The 23,841-nt window shown below is 35.9% G+C and overlaps 1 protein-coding gene across 2 annotated transcripts in view; it reads left to right on the top strand.

The window, feature by feature from the left end:
- SUZ12 (SUZ12 polycomb repressive complex 2 subunit) overlaps positions 1 to 23,398 on the top strand; it is a 46,528-nt gene extending 23,130 nt beyond the window's left edge. For both annotated transcript variants that reach the window (XM_055332332.1, XM_055332324.1), the window contains 10 exons: positions 98 to 329; positions 1,264 to 1,357; positions 7,005 to 7,110; positions 10,922 to 11,099; positions 14,402 to 14,493; positions 14,714 to 14,857; positions 15,710 to 15,867; positions 16,264 to 16,462; positions 17,725 to 17,804; positions 20,672 to 23,398. In XM_055332332.1, the coding sequence (XP_055188307.1) occupies positions 98 to 329; positions 1,264 to 1,357; positions 7,005 to 7,110; positions 10,922 to 11,099; positions 14,402 to 14,493; positions 14,714 to 14,857; positions 15,710 to 15,867; positions 16,264 to 16,462; positions 17,725 to 17,804; positions 20,672 to 21,017 (1,629 nt within the window). In that variant the 3' untranslated portion in view covers positions 21,018 to 23,398. The remainder of the gene's footprint in view (positions 1 to 97; positions 330 to 1,263; positions 1,358 to 7,004; positions 7,111 to 10,921; positions 11,100 to 14,401; positions 14,494 to 14,713; positions 14,858 to 15,709; positions 15,868 to 16,263; positions 16,463 to 17,724; positions 17,805 to 20,671) is intronic.
- Positions 23,399 to 23,841: the final 443 nt, after the last annotated feature.

Here is a 23,841-nt window from a genome sequence, read left to right as displayed (position 1 = left end):
TTAATGATGTTTCCTATATCTGTGATTAGAAGTTTTATTATAATTCTTATAATAATTGCATATGCACAAATATAATTTCATAATCTTTACTTTGCAGGATGTAAGTTGTCCAATAAGGCAAGTTCCTACAGGTAAAAAGCAGGTGCCTTTGAATCCTGATCTCAATCAAACAAAACCTGGAAATTTCCCGTCCCTTGCAGTTTCCAGTAATGAATTTGAACCTAGTAACAGCCATATGGTGAAGTCTTACTCATTGCTATTTAGAGTGACTCGTCCGGGAAGAAGAGAGTTTAATGGAATGATTAATGGAGAAACCAATGAAAATATTGGTAATTTTTATTTTAATAGTTTTATTTTAAATTTTGCTTTTCTAAGGAAGAAATTGGTGCAGAGCTAGAAGTAAATTGCATGCATTCAAAAATCATGAAATGACCTTTATTTGCAAATCTTTTAAAGTCTGATGAGTTAATTAATTTTAGGGTAGATTACTCTGAATCTTAAACAGTTGGCTATTGTGCTGTACTAGGTATTTAATCTGTAAAGTTCTCATTGTTACGTGATGAAACCTATTTCATGTGGTAAAAAAAATATCTTGAACACTGGATGGAGAAGACTAGTATTTCAAATTAGTCTCTCAGCAAAAAAAACAATGAATTCATTTCCCCACACACACAACATTTATTGTGAAAAAATTTGTGTGTATATGGCTGTCAGAAGAGTTTTATATAGTGAACATCTGTCTACCCTACCACTTAGATTCAGTAATTAAGATTTTATTATATTTACATGTCATATATCTATCCCTCTATCTTCCCAGCAGTTCTGAATCGGCCTTTGACATAATCATTCAACTAGCATATAAGTGCTAGGAATACAAAGATCATTAATACATCCAGTCCTATCCTCCAGAAGCTCACAAAGCCGACCTAGAGTGTAGAGATAAATATAAATAAAGAAAAATGATGAGTAGTATAATAGAGGTATATGTGAAATTCAGTGGAGAGGCACGTGGGGGAAATAACGTTTGAGCCTTAAAGTATCCATTGAAGTTCTTGAAAAGTAACTATAAATATGGATTTTTTTTTCTTCTTTGCCTAGTAAGGACATACACTTATGATAAAACATAAAATTGAAGAGTGTAAGTCTGGACATTGTATCACAACTTAATTGTATTTTGTGCCTAATTTGGGATAAGAGACCATGTCATAAATAAGACCTTTTTGTCTGAATATTTGACTGATGAGAAATGTTTGTGAAATTCAGATGTCAATGAAGAACTTCCAGCTAGAAGAAAACGAAATCGTGAAGATGGGGAGAAGACATTTGTTGCACAAATGACAGTATTTGATAAAAACAGGTAATGTTGGACAAGTGAGGTTCCCATAACATTCTAGAAATGTTTTTGTTCTGATGTGTAATATAGTGGTGATACTTCTTTGCCTTTGTTTCTTTTTATGCTTTAAAATTAAAAAAAACGAGTTTGTAAATACTGAATTTTTCTGTCACATAGAAAGCAATAAACATAGATGAGTTCCTATTTGAATGGCTCAGTTAAGATTGTTTATTAGGCATGTATTTTCTCAGTGTCTACTCTCTGTCAGACACTGTTCTAGGCAGTGATAAGGCAACAAGATCCCTGCCTTCATGGAGCTTAATTTCTAGTGGAAGAAACAGACCACCATCCGAAAGTTATATCAGCTAATGTCACTCATTGGTGAATGCTATGAAGAAAAATAAAGAGAACAAATGGTTGTTGTATAGAAAGGTCTAGGAGAAGATAGTATTTCAAAGAGACCTGAATGAAGTGGGCCCTGTGCAAATCTTGAGGTTATGTATTATAAAATTAAGGTAGAAATCTGTGTCGTCACAGAGGAGCAAAGAACACCTGAATTTGTTCTCATCTCTCCCACATCCCAGGTTTCACTGGGAGTGAAGCATCTTAGTGACAGTAAAAGGTCTAGGAGGCAAAGGCAGCATTCTTTTTTGAGGAGATCAGAGAATGGATCCTGTAATGTGCCATGAGTTCTTGTTTCAGGCTACTTGCTGGTAGTTAACACAGTTCACTGATAGGTATAGGAGAAAGAGGCAAGTAAAGCAATTAGTACATTCCTCCTACTTTTTAAAAAGTATGAGATGTTGCTTATTAGCTACTAGATAAAGTTACAAGGCTTTTAATAGGAAAGCAAAGATGGTTAGGAATAATGCCATAAATTCTGGCTACGTATTGCTCTATTGTCTTAGAATAAATCCTTTAACATTACTGTTAGAATATCTGACTTAATATTGAACCAGTATAGTGTCTTTTAAAGTCAGAAATTTATAGGTCAGAGATTTATTTTTTTTTTTTTTAAGATTTTTTAATTTAATTTATTTGAGAGAGTGACAGAGCAAGCATGAACAAGGTGTTGAGCGGATAGGCAGAGGGAGAGGGAGAAGCAGACTCCCCTCTGAGCAGGGAGCTGATGCGGGGCTTGATACCAGGACCCTGGGATCATGACCTGAGCCAAAGGCAGATGCTTAACCACCTGAGCCACCCAGGTGCCCCAGGTCAGAGGTTTAAATGGAGAACAACGGAGACATGTTCTAGGAGATCGTAGTTAATGTCTATGGGAGAAGCAACTAGGATGTGACACAGTGGGCTTCATTGTGTTCATCAGTGTTCTGTTTTAGGCAGCATGAGGGGTAGTGTTGTGTTCTTTTTTTTTTTTTTTTTAAGATTTTTATTTATTCATTCATGAGAGACATAGGCAGAGGGAGAAGCAGGCTCCATGTAGAGAGTCTGATGTGGGACTCCCAAGACCACGCCCCTGGCTGAAGGCAGGCACTAAACCGCTGAGCCACCCAGGGATCTGCGTGTTGTATTCTTTTTAAAATTCTTTCTACCTTACATGTATTAGCATATTCCTTATACCTATAAAATATTGCTTTCTAATTAATGAATAAAAGTGCCAAGAAGAAACCGTAGTAGAATTTTTCTCCAATGATTTTGAAAATTTCTAAACTATGAAAAAGTCAAACAGTATATACATCATTAATACCCACATGCCCTTCACCTAGATTCATCAGTCATTAACATTTTACCACATTTGCTTTATTTGTATGTATTTTATTTTTGTGCTTAACTGTTTCATTGTGACGGTCTACTTCATTCCTCCTAAACACTTCAGTATGTGTCTCCTAAAAACTAGGAATTTCCTTCATAACCACAATACACCTGTCATACTCGTGAACTTGAATGTAATGCAACAAAGACTATCCCCAGTTGACCACAGTAATGCCCCTTACAGATGCTCCTCTCCACCCCCCCCCAAAGGTTATGATCTGTAGCAAGTTGCCCTATCTATTCAGTCTTCTTCAGTTCTCCAAAATTGGGATAGTTCTCCATTCTTTTGTTTCTCTGCCTTTTGTGACGCTTTTTTATTGTTGTTAATTCATACATTGCCTTTATTTTTTTTTACATTGAAGTATAGTTGACACAATATTACTTTCAGGTGTACAACATAGTAATTTCAAACATTCCATATGTTGTGCATTGCTCACCAGGATAAGTGTAGTCACCATCTGTCACCATAGAAACTTATTACAATATTATTGACTATGTTCTCGATGTTTGTACTTCTCACCCCTGTGATTTATTTATTTTATAAGTTTTTACCTCTTAATACCTGTGGTGTGTTTTGTTGTTGTTGTTTTTGTTTGTTTGTTTTTTTAGGATTTTATTTATTTATTTGACACAGAGCGTGTGAGAGCACAAGGAGGGAGAGCACAGAGGGAGAGGGAGAAGTAAGCTCTCCGTTGAGCAGGGATCCTGACCCGGGGCTCCATCCCAGGACCCTAGGGTCATGACCTGAGCCGAAGGCAGACTGTTAAATTGACTGAGCCACCCACGTACCCCCCTCTTTCATCTATTATGTTTAACCCCCCACACTCTCCTCTGGCAACCACTTGTTTGTTTTCTGTATGTATGAGTGTGTATCTTTCTCTTTTTGTTATTTGTGGCACTTTTTTAAAGTACAGGCCTATAGTTTTACAAAATGTCTCTTAGTTAAGGAGTAGATTTAGGTTAAATATTTTGGGCAGGATACACTGAAGGGTGATGTGTTCTTTGTGTACATCACAGACACAGGTAAAATTGGGTTTGATCACTTACTTGGTTAAGGTGGTGGTCATATTTCTCTACTGTAACAGTATCTTTTCCCTTTAATTAATACATAATCTCTGTGGTAATCTCAGTTTCAACTGGGTCCATTTTATCCCCAACAACCTTTCACCCGGTAGTTTAGCATCCATCAGTGACTCTTGCTTGAAAAAATTATTCGTATGGCAATTGCCAGAATGTAATCTGCTCATGGTGTTACTCATTTTAATGTTCAAATTGTCCCAAATTTAATCAGAAGAAGCCCCTCTAAACAGGGTCCTTTATGTCTTTTTTTTTTACTTTTATTTATTTTTTGTTTTTCCTTATTTTCTGAATAGTAAGATATTCCAGGCTTACATTCTCTCTTTCCTACTTCTCCTCTAGAATTGGCCATTTCTTTAGTCTTGATTTCCTTTTTCTTTTTTTTTTTTTCCTAAGATTTTACTTACTTGAGAGCTTGTGAGTGCATTGAGGGAAGAGCCAAAGGGGGAGAGGGGGAGAGAATCTCAAGCAGGCTTTGTTCAATGTGGTCCCTGACATGGGGGTTGGGCTTGATCTCTGAACTCAAATCATGACCTGAGCCAAAACCAACAGTCAGATGCCTAACTGAACTACCCAGGCACCACAGCCCCCCAACCCCCATCCTTTTTTTTTTTTTTTTTAAGGTAGGCTCTATACCTAGTGTGGATTTATTTTTTTAAGTAATCTCTATACCCAGCATGGGGCTTGAACTCACAACCCCACAATCAAGAGTCACATGCTCTTCTGTCTGAGCCAGTGAGGTGCTCCTAGCTTGATTCCTTTTTTTTTTTTTTTTATAAATTAATTTTTTTTTTAATTTTTTATTTATTTATGATAGTCACACAGAATGAGAGAGGGAGGCAGAGACATAGGCAGAGGGAGAAGCAGGCTTCATGCACTGGGAGCCCGACGTGGGATTCGATCCCGGGTCTCCAGGATCGCGCCCTGGGCCAAAGGCAGGCACCAAACCGCTGCGCCACCCAGGGATCCCTATAAATTAATTTTTATTGGTGTTCAATTTACCAACATACAGAATAACACCCAGTGCTCATCGCGTCAAGTGTCCCCCTCCGTGGATTCCTTTTAATGGAGGAAAAGTATTTACAACCCAAGATCTGAGGAGTTAGATGTGTAAAAAGTTCTTTTTATAATCTCAGAGAAGTTAAAGTCTCCTTAAAGAATGACCACAATTCAAAAGCCATATAGAAAAAGTATGAAAAGAGCAAAATTAAAAACGTATTCTGAAAACAATGGAAGTCCTCATAAGCTAAGTAAAAAATAAAATGACAAGGGAGAACTAACTTCAATTCATACTATAGATTGATGTCTCATTTCTTTAATATAATAAGATCATCCTCATTAAGAAAACTACCATAGCCCAATAGAAGAATGAGCAAGAGATAAAAATGGTTACAAAAAAGGAAAATATATGTGATTTTTAAACATTTAAAAGATAAGACATCTAAAACATTTAAAAGTACACTGAGATGTCATTTTTTCACTTACCAGTTTGGCAGAGATCAAAAAACTGATAAAGCACTGTTGATGAGGCTGTGGGGAAAAAAGGGCCTCCTCATGCATTACAGGTAGGAGAGTAAATTGGATTGTAGCTATCAAATGTACGACTATAAAATAGAATATTACGTAGCCATGTAAATGCATGAGGGAAGCATCGTTTCAGTTAGAAGTATATGGATGTGTTATTACCTATACAAATACATAAAAATAGCTTTTTAAAATGTTAAGTTGAATAGCTTTACTGCTGTACTGTTGAAGTAGAATAAATTGAAGGTGCACAGCATAGAGACAAAAATTCTTAAGTCTTAAAATCATTTGGTGTTACAATCAGACTCAGAGACATACTACCCAGATTCAGTTGCTAGCACTATTTACTATGTCATCTTAAGGCAAGCTGCTTAATCTCTCTGCCTCAGTTTCTTCTTCTGAAAAGTAGAATAATCTATTTCATAGGTTGGGAAGATTAAATGAAAAGTGAAGTCTTTCAAATAATGCCTGGCACATAGTAAGCACTCAATAAATGTTAGCTGTTATCACCAAACAGAACTGTTCCAAGACTGATGGAGAGAAGCCATATTCTTGCAACATACAATTAATTGTTGAGCATGGTTGAAGAATGGTGTTTAGGGTAGTAGTAGTGTTACCAGTGCTTAAAGGAATGAAAAAAATAATAAAGCTGTATGTACACACACATATATGTACACATACATGAAAACTATATTGTGAAAAAAAAACTATATTGTGAGTATGGGCATAATTCTTTGATTCAACTGGTATTTCATTCATTTATTCATCCATGAAATGTTTATTGAGCACCTATATGTGCCAGGTGCCCCTGGGATCTTATAGTTACCAGAATCATAATCAAGTTTACTGGTCATGAATGAAACTCAAGAATTCTAGTTCCAGTATTTTCAATAGTTAGAAATAACAGAGACATAATTCTTAGTGGTTACCTAAGCCAAGTATTCGAACACTTTTTATCCCATTATTTTAAAGTATAAAGTTTACACTTGTGCTTTATACTTAATGTTTAAAATTTACCAAGTTTTGAGAATTTAGGCATCTATTATACTTTAGTATGATAAATTACGTCTGAGTATCTACAATAATGAAATAATTATTTAGTAATAATAGTTCTTAGTGCAGATCATTAAAATTGCTTTTGTCAGGAATGGAGAGTAGGTATATTTCAAAATTCTGTTGGGTATGTAAGCTAGTTTATAAATTTAATTAACTGCTTTTTAGTATAAATCTAAAGATGTAGAATTTAATGTACTTACAGTAATACACAGGTTACTTTAAAGTGTATGTGTTTGTCTAACAGGCGCTTACAGCTTTTAGATGGGGAATATGAAGTAGCCATGCAGGAAATGGAAGAATGTCCAATAAGCAAGAAAAGAGCAACATGGGAGACTATTCTTGATGGGAAGGTATGGACTACTTAGAAGGTGGAGCACGTTATAGTCATGAACTCCCATTTTTGATTGATGTTTTCTTTCCCAAATGCAAATTTATGTTGCAAGTAAAAGAGTCCTTTGTTTTTATACTTTGAAATACACAAGTAAAAATTACCTAGTCAGAGTATTCAATGGAAAGCACTGTCCTTGGATCCCGACTGCCAGGTTCAAATCTCCACTCCTAGCTATGTGGCATTCTGGCAAGTTTTTTAAGCTTTTGTCAGTTTTCTCATCTGGAAAACGAGGCATAGAATTGATGGATTAAATGAAATAATGAAATATGCTTACCACCGTGCCTGGCATAAAATAAGTGCTCAATAAATGTTAACTACTATTGTACCTGAAACCAGTACTACACTGTGTATTAACTAACTTGAATTAAAAAACAACAACAAACTGTAAATCCTGTTGATGGTAATAGCAGGCAACATGCGATGACTAGTAATACATTTGTCAAGAAATCTTCAGAACTTGGATGAATCATAATTAAAGTAACTTTTTAAAGAGACTTGGTAAAGAATAAATACATTTCTTATCTTAAGTAGGCCGACTCAGCAGAATCATGTCATTTATTTCCAAATATGCGCCATCACAAGCAAAATCCTAGGAGTTTTTTAAGCCTTAAAATTAGTCTCAAGTTCATGTAGGCATATAATAGTATGTAATTAATAGTAAAGAATATTGTAGAAGTTTTCTTTTTTTTTTTTTATTGTAGAAGTTTTCTAAGAATGTTTACTTAACAGTAACGATACTGTAAAGATAAATAGAACTTAAATTGTATGGTATAATAAACATAGGAATAGAGGAAGCATTGTTTTTAAAATAGTTTCATGTACATTTGGATTTTAGTCTGTGATAAAATTGGTATTAGATCTGTGTAGGAAAGACTTCTCATTCATTGTGAAAGAACTGGTCTCTAGCCATCTGGAAATAAACTTAGACCTCATAAATCCCAAAAGGCTCATACATGAAATGTAAACATTAACATTACATAACTTCAGAAAAAAATGTAGATGAATATTAATACAATCTTAGTGTGCAGAAAGCCCTTATAAGTATAATGCAAAACAAGAAAGTGTAAAATAACTTACGAAAGTGAGTCATTTCTCTACTACAAAAATCTAAAATTAAAAGCAAATGATAAAAAAAAGCAAATGATAAGCTGGGGAAAAATTAACATACAAAAAGCTAATACAATGTATCATTTTATAAACCAACAAGAAAAATAATCTAAGAGAAAAATGGTTAAAGAGCAATCAGACAATTCTTGAGGCAATAATTGTAGATTACTAGCAAGCTTTTAAAAAGATATTCAACCTTATTAGTATTCAAAGATGTGTAAACAAAATCAAAGATAGTACTTTACTGGTTTGACAAAAAGTTTGGCAGTTTCTAGTTGGAGATGTGAGGACACAGTCTCACATAATGCTTCAATGTGAGAGTAACTGGGGACAGCCTTACTGGAGGGCAGACTGGCAACATGGATGACATTTTAAATTGTGTGTATAGGCATTAGCAGTTAAGCCCATTTCCTCAGTGTTGTCATGAGGTGTAGTAACTGAAAAGATGTGGGTAACAGGTCTTGTCAAAAATAGTGAGAAACCGGAAATACCTTAAATCTAAAAAATAGTCATTAAAAAGAACAATACTTTGACACGAAGATTTCCATGGTATTTAGTTTTTAGTAAAATAAATTAGTAAAAAAAACTAAAACAATTAGTTTTACTTTAATATACATATTTCTACTTTTCTAAAATTAATGGGTTTCCTCTAGGTGGTGGAATTTTAAATTTATTATTTTATATACTTATCAATAGTGTTTGAATTTCATGCGGGTGTTCATTATGTTAAATTTTTTTTTTAAGATTTTATTTATTTATTCATGAGAGACACAGAGAGAGAGAGAGGCAGAGACACAGGCAGAGGGAGAAGCAGGCTCCCATCGGGGAGCCCGACATGGGACTCGATCCTGGGTCCCCAGGATCAGGCCCTGGGCTGAAGGCAGCACCAAACTGATGAGCCACCCGGTCTGCCCTTAAATTTGTTATATAACGTTTAAGGTGTGTGGTTTTTTTGTTTTGTTTTGTTTTGCTTTTTGCTGTTGTTTTTTAAAGATTTTATTTATTCATGAGAGACACAGAGAGAGAGAGAGGCAGAGATACAGGCAGAGGGAGAAGTGGGCTCCATGCAGGGAGCCCGACATGGGACTTGATCCCGGGACTCCAGGATCACGCTCTGGGCTGAAGGCAGCACTAAACCGCTGAGCCACCCGGGCTGCCCTAAAGAAAATAGGTATTCTATAATGTGAGTTACTGGTTTTTCCCAAGAAATTGAAGGAATATGAAGTGGATATCCTTTTAAAGTTAGAGCATTTAGATTTTTTTTAAGAAGCTTTGTGGTATTCTTCTAAATAAATGTCCCATAATTTACTAAGTAACTAATGCTATTTTAATGGATAATTCAATTATATCAATTTTTTTACATTTTCACAAATGTAAATACACTAGTACATGTATCTTTATGCATTGTAATTTTATGAGATAAATACTTACATATATGGAGAGACTTTTTTCAAAACTAATTTATAAAAACACACTTTTATTTCATTCCTGTCCAAAATTATAGTTTAAAAAGAATGTTTGTAATAAAGTTGTAGGAATTTAGGCTTGTATGGCAGTAAAATAAACAGGTTTCTGTGGAATAGCATGAATGCAGTCTTTCAGAAGATTATTGGATTATTGAAGATTTATTCTGATGAATTGAGAAGTAAAAATAGAAGGAGGAGAGCTGCTGAGATACTTTAGTAATAAGGTAGTAGAGATCTATACTTAGTAATTATATAAGAGAAACAAAAAGAAAAATAGGGGCCAGATGTAATTCTGAAGTTTTTAGGTTAGAGTCAATAATAGGAATGATAATATGAACAAAATTAATTATACCTCGGAAGGAAAGAAAATAGATTCATGTCTAAACATATTTTAGTTCAAGGCAACATTAATGTCACTCAAGTGGCAATGTCCAAGAGGTAGTTGAGGTACAAAGTTTTATAGCTTAAGAAAAAAAAGTTTTATAGCTTAAGTATAAAAGAATGGAGGATCAGTTTGGAATCATCAGCCTAATAAAGTACATCCATAGATAGGTGACCAATTAGGGTAGATGGCTAAATGTTAGGTAGGAATTAAGGAGACCATGAGTAGAGTCTTCTCATAAGTGATTAGAGGTTGTGGTGGAAAGCCAAAATAGCTCAGAGTCCCAGAACCCAAACAGGAAGAACAGAGGAAGTTGTCATTGAAGCTGAAGAAGTCAGGGAAAATTACTAATTGCTCTTAGTGTTTAATTTACAAAAACAAAGTAGTTGGTCATCTAACTGGTTGCCAACTGGCAGGCTTTGGTTACCACAGGTTTGTTTTTTTTTTTTTTTTAAAGCCATTTCTCATTGATTACCAACATGTAAGAATAGGAAGGTCTCCCATGTGAACTTGGATTCCTGACTTCTTTTGAAAAAAAAATCTGAAAATCTGGCTATGCTGGCACTGTTTGCACATGGCGACAATTCATCCCTGCTGTTAAGTGGCTGCCATTTTAGGCAACCTGAGCTCTCCAGTACTTCAGTCTGTCTTGAGCCCATATATGTGCTTTCCTTCCCTGGCCATATCTGTAGGCATTGTAGGCTTTCAAATCCACATTAATTTATCGTAATAGATATCAGGAGGTTTCTTTTGTTCTGTAATTCCTTTCAATTCATTATGTGAAACCTTCACTCTTTTCATGTTTTCTTTTTTAGAGGCTGCCTCCATTTGAAACATTTTCTCAGGGACCTACATTGCAGTTCACTCTTCGTTGGACAGGAGAGACCAATGATAAATCTACAGCTCCTATTGCCAAGCCTCTTGCCACTAGAAATTCAGAGAGTCTTCATCAAGAAAACAAGCCTGGTTCAGTTAAACCTACTCAGACTATAGGTAAGAAAACATTGGTATCAAAATAATGCTTTGTAGGGGCACCAGCTGGCTCAGTTGAAAGAGCACGAGACTCTTGATCTTGAGATTGTGAGTTTCAGCCCCACATTGGGTGTAGAGGCTACCAAAAAAATAAACAAACTTTATGATGATAATAATAATAATAGTGCTTTGCAGAATTAGGACTTGGCTTCAGACTCATTTGTTTTCCTTTTGTCCTAATAATTATTCTTAGGGAAATATAAGCAGTTCTTTATGTTTTGTGCAGATGTGTCTGGGAATTTTTTTAACTTTAAAACCATGATGAAATGCATAGTGTATATATATAGTATGTTACGTGTCATGTGTTATATAACCCCTCCAAACAAAGTCTATAGATAGCTTCATGTCAATTTAGGACAAGTTTTTTTCCACCAAATTTCTCTTAAGCTCATGAGAAAAACAGTTGGTTTTCATACCTTTTTAGATTTTGGAACTGCAGATATATAAAGAGTTTTAGAACTGTATGCTTTTTTATAATTCATATAAAGATTTGTATATGTTTTAGAACTGAATTAAGTATTTCAGAGTGTTTTTTACAGTTTTAGGGCTAGAAAAGTATCATCATAACTTGAATTTTACCAGGTTAAATTTTGCAGTAAATTTTTAGAGGAAAAACACTTTTAAATGGAGATAATTCTGCTGAGTTAAGGCCCAGGTGAGGGATCCCTGGGTGGCGCCGCGGTTTGGCGCCTGCCTTTGGCCCAGGGCGCGATTCTGGAGACCCAGGATCGAATCCCACATTGGGCTCCCGGTGCATGGAGGCTGCTTCTCCCTCTGCCTGTGTCTCTGCCTCTCTCTCTCTCTGTGTGGCTATCATAAATAAATAAAAATTTAAAAAAATATTAAAAAAAAAAAGGCCCAGGTGAACTGTAGTGTTCTGTTTGTCATGTTGTATCTGCCTCATAAGAACACTGCCTTCAAGTGAGAGCATCTGTATGTTTTTATCCAACTCTATTTAAAGAAGACAAAGTTTAAGACCACTGTCTTGGGGATCCCTGGGTGGCGCAGCGGTTTGGCGCCTGCCTTTGGCCCAGGGCGCGATCCTGGAGACCCAGGATCGAATCCCACATCGGGCTCCCGGTGCATGGAGCCTGCTTCTCCCTCTGCCTGTGTCTCTGCCTCTCTCTCTCTCTCTCTCTATCATAAATAAATAAAAATTAAAAAAAAAAAAAAAGACCACTGTCTTGGCCTGGGTGGGTCAGCGGTTGAGTGTCTGCCTTTGGCTCAGGGTGTGATCCCGCAGTCCCAGGATCAAGTCCCACATCGGGCTCCCCTCAAGGAGCCTGCTTCTCCCTTTGCCTGTGTTCTGCCTCTCTCTGTGTGTCTCTCATGAATAAATAAATAAAATCTTAAAAAAAACAAAAACAAAAAACACCCAAGATGTGGGTGCTGAGTATACTCATTGCCTCTGGGGTGCCATTTCTTTAAAGATTTTATTTATTTGAGAGACAGGGAGAGATAGAGTGAGTGTTAGCATGCATGAGGGGAGGGGCAGAAAGAGAGAGAGAAGCAGACTCTGCTGAGCAGGGAGCCTGACTTGGGGCTTGATCCCAGGGCCCTGAAATCATGACCTGAGCCTCCCAGGCTCCCCTATTTGTTTTTAATGAAAGTAGTCATATTTATTGTTTTCACACTCTCTTCCCTGAGCACATATTCCAAGGGGCCCTAGTTGGTGGGGGTAATACGTATGTGTTTAACAAGCTTCATATTTTAGTGAGAAAACTGATTTCGGGATGCATGGGTGGCTTAGCAGTTGGGCGTCTGCCTTTGGCTCAGGGATTATCCTAGTGTCCTGGGATCAAGTCCCACATTGGGCTCCCTGCATGGAGCCTGCTTCTCCCTCTGCCTGTGTCTCTGCCTCTCTGTCTCTCTCTTTCATGAATAAATAAATAAAAATTATTTTTAAAAAAAGGGATTCCTGGGTGGCTCAGCGGTTGAGCATCTGCCTTTGGCTCAGGGCATGATCCCGGAGTCCCAGGATTGAGCCCTACATTGTGCTTCCTGCATGGAACCTGCTTCTTCCTCTGCCTGTGTCTCTTCCTCTCTCTCTCTCTCTCTCTCTCTCTCTCTCATCTAATAAATAAATAAATAAATAAATAAATAAATAAATAAATAAATAAATAAATAAAATCCTTAAAAAAAAAGACAACTGTCTTTGACATTGACCACTCATGTCCATTCATTGTGTGCAATTTTCTGTTACGTCAGAGAGACTTAAGAAATGAGCAAAGAGGCACACCTGAGTGCCTCCGTGGTTAAGCAGCTGCCTTCAGCTCAGGGCATGATCCCACAGTCCCAGGATCAAGTCCCACATCGGGTTCCCCTCAAGGAGTCTGCTTCTCCCTCTGCCTGTGTTTCTGCCTCTCTCTGTGTGTCTCTCATGAATAAATAAATAAAATCTTTAAAAAAAAAATGGGCAAAGATTCCCAAGTAAATTGTGGTCTGGGTACTTCTTAAAATACTCTGTGGCCAAATAGGTAAGTGTTTTGAAACTGAGAAAGAAATTTTATACAAAACTGTACATATTGAAATGGTTACTTATGTCAGGGAAAATATAAACATTTTATTTTTAAGTCTGTAAAGAAATATACCAAAATTATTAATAGCCATCTTTTGGATTTGGAGTGATACTTTTTTAAGATTTTATTTATTTATTTATTTATTTATTTATTTATTTATTTATTTATTTATTTATGAGAGACACACAGAGAGAGAGAGACACAGGCAGAGGGAGAAGCAGGCTCATGCAGGGAGCCCAATGTGGGACTTGATCCCGGGACCCCAGGATCACACCCTGGGCTGAAGGCAGTGCTAAACCACTGAGCCGCCCGGGCTGCCCAGAGATGGTTTCTTAAAAAGAAAACATGGCTCCTGCCAGTAAGACCTTAATGACTTGAGGATGAGAACAAAAATTGTGTTAAGTGGGGCACCTGGGTGGCTCAGAAAGTGAAGTGTCTGACTCTTGGTTTGAGGTCTGGTCATGATTAGAGTCATGAGACTGAGACCTGCATAGGCCTCCACACTGAATGTGAAATCTGCTTTTGGATTCTCTCCCCCTCCAACTTGTGGCACATGTGTGCCCGTGCTCTCTGATTTTCTCTCTCAAATAAATAAATCTTTAAAAAATTAAATTTAAAAAATTGTGTTAAGTACCATAAATAGAATTCTTTAAAAGCTTTAATGTTTAATTAGTTTTATAAGATATATTATTTCACTTTTTATAAGCAGGTATGTGCATTAAATATAAAAGTATATATTTTCAGCTGTTAAAGAATCATTGAATACAGACCTGCAAACAAGAAAAGAAAAAGATACTTCAAATGAAAACCGGCAAAAATTAAGAATATTTTATCAGGTAATATAGCTGGCCCTTCTTTTTTAAGTAATCATGAAATACCTTTGTTTTTGCATGTTGCATCTGAAATACTTTGGCATACTTAAATGAAAAGAATGTCTCTAATTTGGTTTTCTCTTCTTAAATTGTTTTAATTATTTCTAAAGGTGATACTAAAATAAAATATCTTGAGATGTTTAAATTGGATATTTGCTGTTTTCTGTTTTTTGTTATTTTAAAGTTCCTTTATAACAACAATACAAGACAGCAAACTGAAGCAAGAGATGACCTACATTGCCCGTGGTGTACTCTGAACTGCCGCAAACTTTATAGTTTACTCAAGCATCTTAAACTCTGCCACAGCAGATTTATCTTCAATTATGTTGTGAGTAACCTTTCTTATATTTCTTACTAATAATATATGACAATCTGAATTTCAGAAACTGCTTCTTGGGGCGCCTGGGTGGCTCAGTTAGTTAAGCATCTGCCTTTGGCTCAAGGTTATGAGACTGAGCCCCAAGTTGGTTTCCTTGCTCAGTGGGGAGTCTGCTTCTCACTCCCCCTCTGCCCCTTCCCCTCACTCTTGCTCTCTCTGTCTCTAGCTCTCAAATAAATAAAATGTTAAAAAAAATCATTAAAAAAAAAAACCTATGCTGCCCTAAGAGTACGCTTACTATGATGAGCATCAAGTAATGTATAGAAGTGTTGAATCACTGTGTTGTACACCTGAAACTAATACAGTACGGTATGTTAACTATACTGGAATTTCTGTATGTTAACTATACTGGAATTTAAAAATAACAAAATAAACTGTGCTTCTGCACAAAATGCCAAAATATTTGCATTTGATAGATTGCTATTTGCATTTGATAGATTGCTAAATGCATGAATTATAGTGATATATTTTACACATATTTGCATAGTGCACCTGTACTGACTTACATAATCCTCACGCCAGCTCTTTGAATTAAGTAGTAGTTTCTTCTTACTCAAAACAAGAATAATTTGTATAAAGTCACCAAGCCAATAAATGTCATAGCCAGGATTTTAACACAAATATTCTTGACTCCAGATCTTCTGACTTACCTTTCACCATTCCGGTGTGTGTGGCTCTTTTTAGTTTTCAAAACATTAAGAGCCACAAATACTTTTTAATTAATTAATTAGAGTGATAGGTATTTAGGGTAGGGATAATTAATATTTCCTTATTCTAAGCATCTTGCCATTTTTGTTTCAGTATCATCCAAAAGGTGCTAGGATAGATGTTTCTATCAATGAGTGTTATGATGGCTCCTATGCAGGAAATCCTCAGGATATTCATCGCCAACCTGGATTTGCTTTTAGTCGTAATGGACCAGTAAAAAGAACACCTATTACACACATTCTTGTGTGCAGGTAGGTTAAAAGGTCATAGAAAAAAAACCGTATTATCTGACTTTTATTAATGATGCTGGAGGCACAAAGGAGGGCTAGACAGAGCTACTGTTTAGGGTGGGAATCATTACTTCAAATTATTATTTAGCTAACTGTCTGGGATGGTATTACTGCTTTATAACCCTCCGCAGTCTCTGTAGTGATTTTCTCACTTCTTCTTTAGAACTTTTTCATGTTTTAAATATTAATGTCACCACTGCTACAGTGGCTAGAAGGATTAAAGAATTCTCCCAGTGGAAGTTACTGTGTGCATTCCTAGGTAGGAACCTGTGCCAGAAGAGGAATATACTCTGAGAGGTGTGAAAAAAGAACCCTATCCCTGTCACTTAATGTTACATCAGCCTTTCTTTTCATCAGACCAAAACGAACAAAAGCAAGCATGTCTGAATTTCTTGAATCTGAAGATGGAGAAGTAGAACAGCAGCGAACATACAGTAGTGGACACAATCGTCTATATTTCCATAGTGATACTTGTTTACCTCTCCGTCCACAAGAAATGGAAGTAGATAGTGAAGATGAAAAAGATCCTGAATGGCTAAGAGAAAAAACCATTACAGTGAGTATTACTATTATCACCATTGACTGTGATTTTAGAATCTTAAAATGAAGTGATTCATGTTTAAAAACTATTAGTTTTTTTTTTTAAACTATTAGTTTAATACAAATTAAACTCTTAGTGTAAAGGAGCCTGTTCTAAATGAAGGAATTCAGGAATCCACAATGTTTGTAGTTGTGTTATTTAAACAGCGGAAGGACATAAATATTTTCTTCTTGTGATTTTATATCATGTTTTTTGTTTTTTTGGAAGTAGGTAACTACTTCATAACTTAGAGATTCCCTTTAAGATTACTACTTAAGGGATCCCTGGGTGGCGCACCAGTTTGGCACCTGCCTTTGGCCCAGGGCGCGATCCTGGAGACCCAGGATCGAATCCCACGTCGGGCTCCCGGTGCATGGAGCCTGCTTCTCCCTCTGCCTGTGTCTCTGCCTCTCTCTCTCTCTCTGTGACTATCATAAATTTAAAAAAAATTTAAAAAAAAAAAGATTACTACTTAAGGGGCACCTGGGTATCTCAGTCGGTTAAACGTCTGCCTTTGTCTCGCGTCCTAATCTTGGGGTCCTGGGATTGGGCCTTTCATCAGGCTCCCTGGCAGGGAGCTTGGAGCTGGCTCCCTTGGCAGGGAGCTTGCTTTTCTCTCCCCCACTCCTCTTGCTTGTGCTCTCTCTCTCTGTGTCAAGTAAATAATTAAAATCTTTTATTATTATTATTATTATTATTATTATTATTATTATTATTATTTGTATTCATGAGAGACAGAGAGAGGCAGAGACACAGGCAGAGAGGGAAGCAGGCTCTGTGCAGGGAGCCCGATGTGGGACTCGATCCTGGGTCTCCAGGATCAGGCCCTGGGCTGAAGGCGGCGCTAAACCACTGAGGCACCCGGGCTGCCCAAATAATTAAAATCTTAAAAAAATAAAAAGAAAATTACTGTTTAAAAGTCGTTTGAGGGCAGCCCTGGTGGCTCAGTGGTTTAGTGCCACCTTCAGCCCAGAGAGTGATCCTGGAGACCTGGGATTGAGTCCCATGTTAGGCTCCCTGCTTGGGGCCTGCTTCTCCCTCTGCCTGTCTCTCATGCATAAATAAATAAATAAAATCTTAAAAAAAATAAATAATAAAAGTCATTTGATTTTGCCACTTTGTTGTATAAATAAGTTGTAATGTTATTTACAAAAATTTTGTTTTTGACATTCTGATAATTTTCTTAGAAATACCAATTTTGTTTATACTAATAGTTTTTTGTGTTTTTTTTTTTTAAGCAAATTGAGGAGTTTTCTGATGTTAATGAAGGGGAGAAAGAAGTGATGAAACTGTGGAATCTCCATGTCATGAAACATGGGTAGGGTATTTCTAAATTTAAATACTCCATTTCCTTTATGCTCTTGTTGCCACTTCACATTCTATAAATCTATGTTTGAATCTTATTTAAAATTTCATTGGTTTAGGGCTGCCTGGGTGGCTCAGTCGGTTAAGTGTCCAACTCTTGATTTCAGCTTAGGTCATCATCTCAGGATAATGATACTGAGCCCATTTGTGGGGCTCTGCACTCAGTGTGAAGCTTGCTTAAGATTCTCCCTCTCCCACCCCTAAAAAATAATAATAAAATAAAATTCCATTAGCTTAGATACAGTGTGCTCTAAATATTACCCTAATCCACAGTATTGTAACTGCATAAAGAAAAAAGGTTAAAAAAAAAAAAAACTGTCAGCTCTAACAATAGTTTCCATTTTTAATAGGAAAAATGAAAATTTTTTAAATAACCTAACCCTTTTTTTAATCACCTAATTTTCATTTCTTTTATTGCCAAAGATTAGACAAATATGTCCCTTGCTTCATGCCTGGAAATCCTGAAAATTACTTTTATCGCACTTTACCACAATTTTTGAAAATTGTATAATTCTGGAGAATAAAATATAATAAGTGCCTTCTGATTTGTTACTACCGTTGCATAGAGGTCATGGTAGAACAAGTTCTTGTGCCATTGTGGCTGTCTACCTTCCAAAACATTGTTTTTCCTACAGATCGGCCTCCTTCCCTGTGTAAACTATTTGCCTGTCAATACACAGATTTTTCTTCTATACCTTATTATTAGATATTCATTTAAGGCTTTCTTTTGTAGTGCAAGCAGCCAAGGTTTTTTTCATTTATAATAAAATAAATGGTAAGAAGCACTTTTGTTTCTTTACTCTTAGGGAGTATGCACCAATTCTTGATGCATAATTTCCAGCCCATCTCAGGTGCATGGGCCATCGCCTTTTTTTGTATACTGCCTCAAGCTAAGAATAGTCTTCACATTTTTAGGGGATTGGCAGGGAAAAAAGGAAGACCACAGATCGTATATGGTCTGCAAAGCCTAAAATGGTTACTTATCTAGCCTTTCACAGAAAATGTTTGCCTGACCCCTGGTGTAGTCATTAAAACTCAGTTAACTGAGTAATGTATGTATGTGGAAGCTCAGGTTAAGTCTGTTTTTTCTTTTGTCCTGATATTTCAGCTTTAGATGGAATTTTAGTCCTACTATTATTTATTGAGTTCCATTTTCATTCCTTGATCTAACTCTGTTAGCATAACAATCATTTTGGGTTCATGATATACTATTAGCATTATAAAGTGGCAGGTAGTTGGGTAAACTTTGAATTTGAAAATATCTGTAGGCAGGCCTTAAAGACTTTATTGGACTCTCAGTTTCAGTAGGTAACTGAGCAGCCATTCTGTTTGGTTTAATTTGATTTTTTCAACTTTTATTCATTGTGGGTACACTAACTTGATTTCTAGCAACACAACCACACTGTACCACATTTGTTGTAATATGTTCAATTTTTTTTTTAATGTAGCTTTTTTTTCATTGGAAAATCATTGGCATACATCACACATCACTGTGTAAGTTTAAGGCATGCCATATGATGGTTTGATTTACATCCATTGTGTGAAATGATTACAATAGATTCAGCTAACATTTTCTCATACAGATAAAATAAAAAAATAAAGAAAAAACTTATTTTCTCCTTTCATTGAGAACTCTTAGTATTTACTTTCTTTACAACTTTCCTGTATATCATACAGAACAGTGTTAGCTATTATCCTCATGTTTTCTGTCCATTATATCCCTAGTACTTATTTATCTTATAACTGGAAGTTTGTACCTTTAGAACACCTTCCTCCAATCTGCCCTTTCCCCACTTTCTGCCTCTGGTACCCACAAATCTCTTTTTCTATGAGTTTTGTTATTTTTATTTTTTTTTAAGTAATCTCTACACCCGGGTAGCCCCTGTGGCACAGAGGTTTAGTGCCGCCTGCAGCCCAGGGCATGATCCTGGAGACCCCGGATTGAGTCCCATGTCGGGCTCTCTGCATGGAGCCTGCTTCTCCCTCTGCCTGTGTCTCTGCCTCTCTCTCACTCTCTCTCTGTCTCTATGAATAAATAAATAAAATCTTTAAAAAAAAAAAAAGTAATCTCTACACCCAGCATGGGGCTCAAACTCATGACCCAGAGATCAAGAGTGGCACACTTCAACCAAGTCACCTGTTTTTTCAGATTCTGCATATAAGTGAGACTTAGTGTCCTTCTGTCAGATTTATTTGTATAATGCTTTTAAGATCCATCCATATTGTCACAATCGTGGCATCTTCGTTTCTTTAAAGGCTTTCCGTGAACTGAAAATGCAAAGAACACTGCTTCTGAAATAGGAAAATATGTCAGACTAAAGTGTGTGTGTAGAGAGTTAATGAGAGTGGTGCTGGCAGGAGAAAATGCTCTGTATTTTTAATACGGCTATATGCCATTTCATTAGGACAAACAGAAATGACATCTGTTTAAGTTCTGATTAAATCTCTTTAGAGGTGCCTGGGTGGCTTAATCAGTTGAGTGTCTACCTTCGGCTCAGGTCATGATCCCAACATCCTGGGATCAAATCCCACATTGGGCTCCCTGTTCAGTATAGAGTCTGCTTCTCCTTCTCCTTCTGCCTCTGCCCCTCCCCGCTGCTTGTGCTCTGTCTCAAGCTCTCTCTCAAATAAATAAAATCTTTTTTTTTGTTAATCTCTTTAAGTTTTTTAAATGGTAAGTCCATTCAAGTCATGGAATTTCAGATTGACTAGTTTTACTAATTGCTAAATCATCACTTACTGGTCTATCATAGTTACCATGTTGCATTTGACATAATGCTTTATATCACTATTGATGTTTGTGTTATTTTTATTAAATAGGTTTATTGCTGACAATCAAATGAATCATGCCTGTATGCTGTTTGTAGAAAACTATGGACAGAAAATAATTAAGAAGAATTTATGTCGAAACTTCATGCTTCATCTAGTCAGCATGCATGACTTTAATCTTATTAGCATAATGTCAATAGATAAAGCTGTTACCAAGCTCCGTGAAATGCAACAAAAATTAGAAAAAGGAGAATCTGCTTCCCCTGCAAATGAAGAAGTGACTGAAGAACAAAATGGGACAGCAAATGGATTTAGTGAAATTAACTCAAAAGAGAAAGCTTTGGAAGCAGATGGTGTCTCAGGGGTTTCAAAACAGAGCAAAAAACAAAAACTCTGAAAAGAAAAAACCCAACCCCATGTTATGGACAAACACTGAAATTGCGTTCTAGGGAATTCAGCCTCTAGGAAAAGTTTTGTTTTTGTTTGTAATCATAGGTTTCAAACAGGCACTGTTAGATGAAGTAAATGATTTCAACAAGGGTATTTGTGTCAGGGCTCGACTTCACTTCGTCATGCAGCATTACATGTATGTCCATTTCATTGATGTCATTACAACACACTCTGAGCATGAAAAGCAATACTTCAAAGAAAGTATTTTTAACTTCAGCAATTGTCTTATGAAATATATTGAATTGAACTAGAAATTATTTCATATATTTAAATTATAATGTTTTTTGCATTTGTGACTGGCCATTTTTCTACTTTGTAAGTGTGAACCTTTTCTTGGGGAGGGAAAATTGGAGTGTGATTCCTTTTTTAGAAATTGAAGATATTTTGAAATTATGTTGCATTATTATTTGCAATCAAACCTTGATCCTTGAGTTTGAAATCATTTATCAATTTGGAATGAGCAATTACAACATTAAATTCTTTACAAAGGTTCATTTACAATTTTAAAATAGCACTTCTTCATCTTATGCCTGTTTGAGAAAATGTCAGTTTTTCATATTGTTGACAGTGAAATGTCATGTTGGCTTACAAGGTTACTGACCATTTTGTTTTTAAGTGGATACTTTTACTGCATTGCTCACCCAGTATATTGTTTTAAACTTGAACATTTGCTGTTTTGGGGTGGTTTTGTTTGGTTTTTTGGGTTTTTTTTTTTCCTTTTTCAGTATGGTAATCACATTGAAATTTCAGCTGTCCACATCTTTTCATTATAAACCAAGGGAAGAATGAGTTTGGGATTTTTAAGATGCCACTTTCGAGGAAGGAAATATTTTATAAAAATGAACCAGAAAATGTTAATAACTTTTTTTTTCTTGCAAGGATGTCTTTGTAATGTATTTCATGATTAGAATATCCAATACAGATAAGCTGACTTGAATTGTTGTGAGCAATTTTGCCCTGTGATATATGTGTTTTATGCACATATTTGCAGTTGGATTTTCTCCAACAGAAAGTGGTTTCACTACTGGCACATTGACAAGCACCAATAGATTTTTATTCCAACTCCAAGCACTGTGGTTGAGTAACATCACCTCAATTTTTTATTATCCTTAAAGATAATTGCATTTTCATATTCTTTATTTATAAAGGATCAATGCTGCTGTAAATACAGGTATTTTTAATTTTTTAATTTCATTCCACCACCATCAGATGCAGTTCCCTATTTTGTTTAATGAAGGGATATATAAGCTTTCTAATGGTGTCTTCAGAAATTTATAAAATGTAAATACTGATTTGATTGGTCTTTTAAGATGTGTTTAACTGTGAGGCTATTTAACTAATAGTGTGGATGTGATTTGTCATCCAGTATTAAGTTCTTAGTCATTGATTTTTGTGTTAAGAAAAATAGGAAAGAGGGAAACTGCAGCTTTCATTACAGACTCCTTGATTGGTAAGCTCTCTAAATGATGAGTTACAGTAAACTCTGATCATGCCTCTGGATAGTGAATCTTGAGCATTTCTCTCGGGCTTTAATTTGCTAAAGCTGTGCACATATGTAAAAAAAAAATAGATTATTTTAGGGGAGATGTAGGTGTAGAATTATTGCTTATGTCATTTCTTAAGCAGTTATGCTCTTAATGCTTAAAAGAAGGCTAGCATTGTTTGCACAAAAAGTTGGTGATTCCCTCCCCCAAATAGTAATGAAATTACTTCTGTTGAGTAAACTTTTTATGTCATCTTATAATAAAAGCTGAAAAAATCCCTTTGTTTCTATTTATAAAAAAATGCTTTTCTATATGTACCCTTGATAAGAGATTTTGAAGAAATCATGTAAGATGATAAAGCATTTGAATGGTACAGTAGATGTAAAAAAAAATTCAGTTTAAAAGAACGTTTGTTTTTACATTAAATGTTTATTTGAAATCAAATGATTTTGTACATAAAGTTCAATAATATAAAAGCTGTATTCTGTTTTGGTTTTGGTTTTTATTATTATGCATTGTTAATGTGTGTACTAAAATTTTCATTTGGCTAGGATAGTAAGGATCCAGAAAAAGCACACCCATTGGTCAGAGTTAATAAGAAATTAAAAAATCAATGCAAAAATCCTACTTTCAGTTCTAGTAACATCAGTTGCAACTGCCATGTTATTTATGGTAATACTTAACCATTTTTATAGTTCAGAGTAATGTCAATGTTAACCTAACAGCTCTCCATCTTTGGTTGTGGATTTTTTTCTTTTCTTTTTAATGAAAAAGATTTTATCTTGGCCTTCACAAAGCTCTTAGAGTGGGATATAAATGAGAATTATAAAGTAAAATGACATTGTATAATAAAGTTATATACAACATTCTGTGAGGTTAGTAGTTGCTGACGTTAACTCTGGAAGAGTTAGGGGAAACTTTACAGAGGAGCTGAAGACAGTTCAGCCCTTGCTTTATTTACTAGTAATAGCATGTTGCCTGTCACATGCTTTTGTGTATTCTTTGAGCTGAGTGCCTCTGCTTCCGAAGCTCACTATATGTTTCTTGTAAGCCATCTCACTGACCTTAGTACTGCCCAATGGTTTTATTTTTATTTTTTGAAGATTTTATTTATTTATTCATGACAGACACAGAGAGAGGCAGAGACACAGGCAGAGGGAGAAGCAGGCTCCATGCAGGGAGCCCCACGTGGGACTCGATCCTGGGTCTCCAGGGTCACACCCTGTGCTGAAGGCGGCGTTAAACCGCTGGGCCACCGTGGCTGCCCACTGCCCATGGTTTTAGTTG

The sequence above is a fragment of the Nyctereutes procyonoides genome, unplaced genomic scaffold (genome assembly GCF_905146905.1).
Source record: "Nyctereutes procyonoides isolate TBG_1078 unplaced genomic scaffold, NYPRO_anot_genome, whole genome shotgun sequence".
NCBI lineage: Eukaryota > Metazoa > Chordata > Mammalia > Carnivora > Canidae > Nyctereutes > Nyctereutes procyonoides.
Note: the sequence above shows the minus strand (reverse complement) of the source record. Positions and strands in the feature narration are given on the sequence as shown.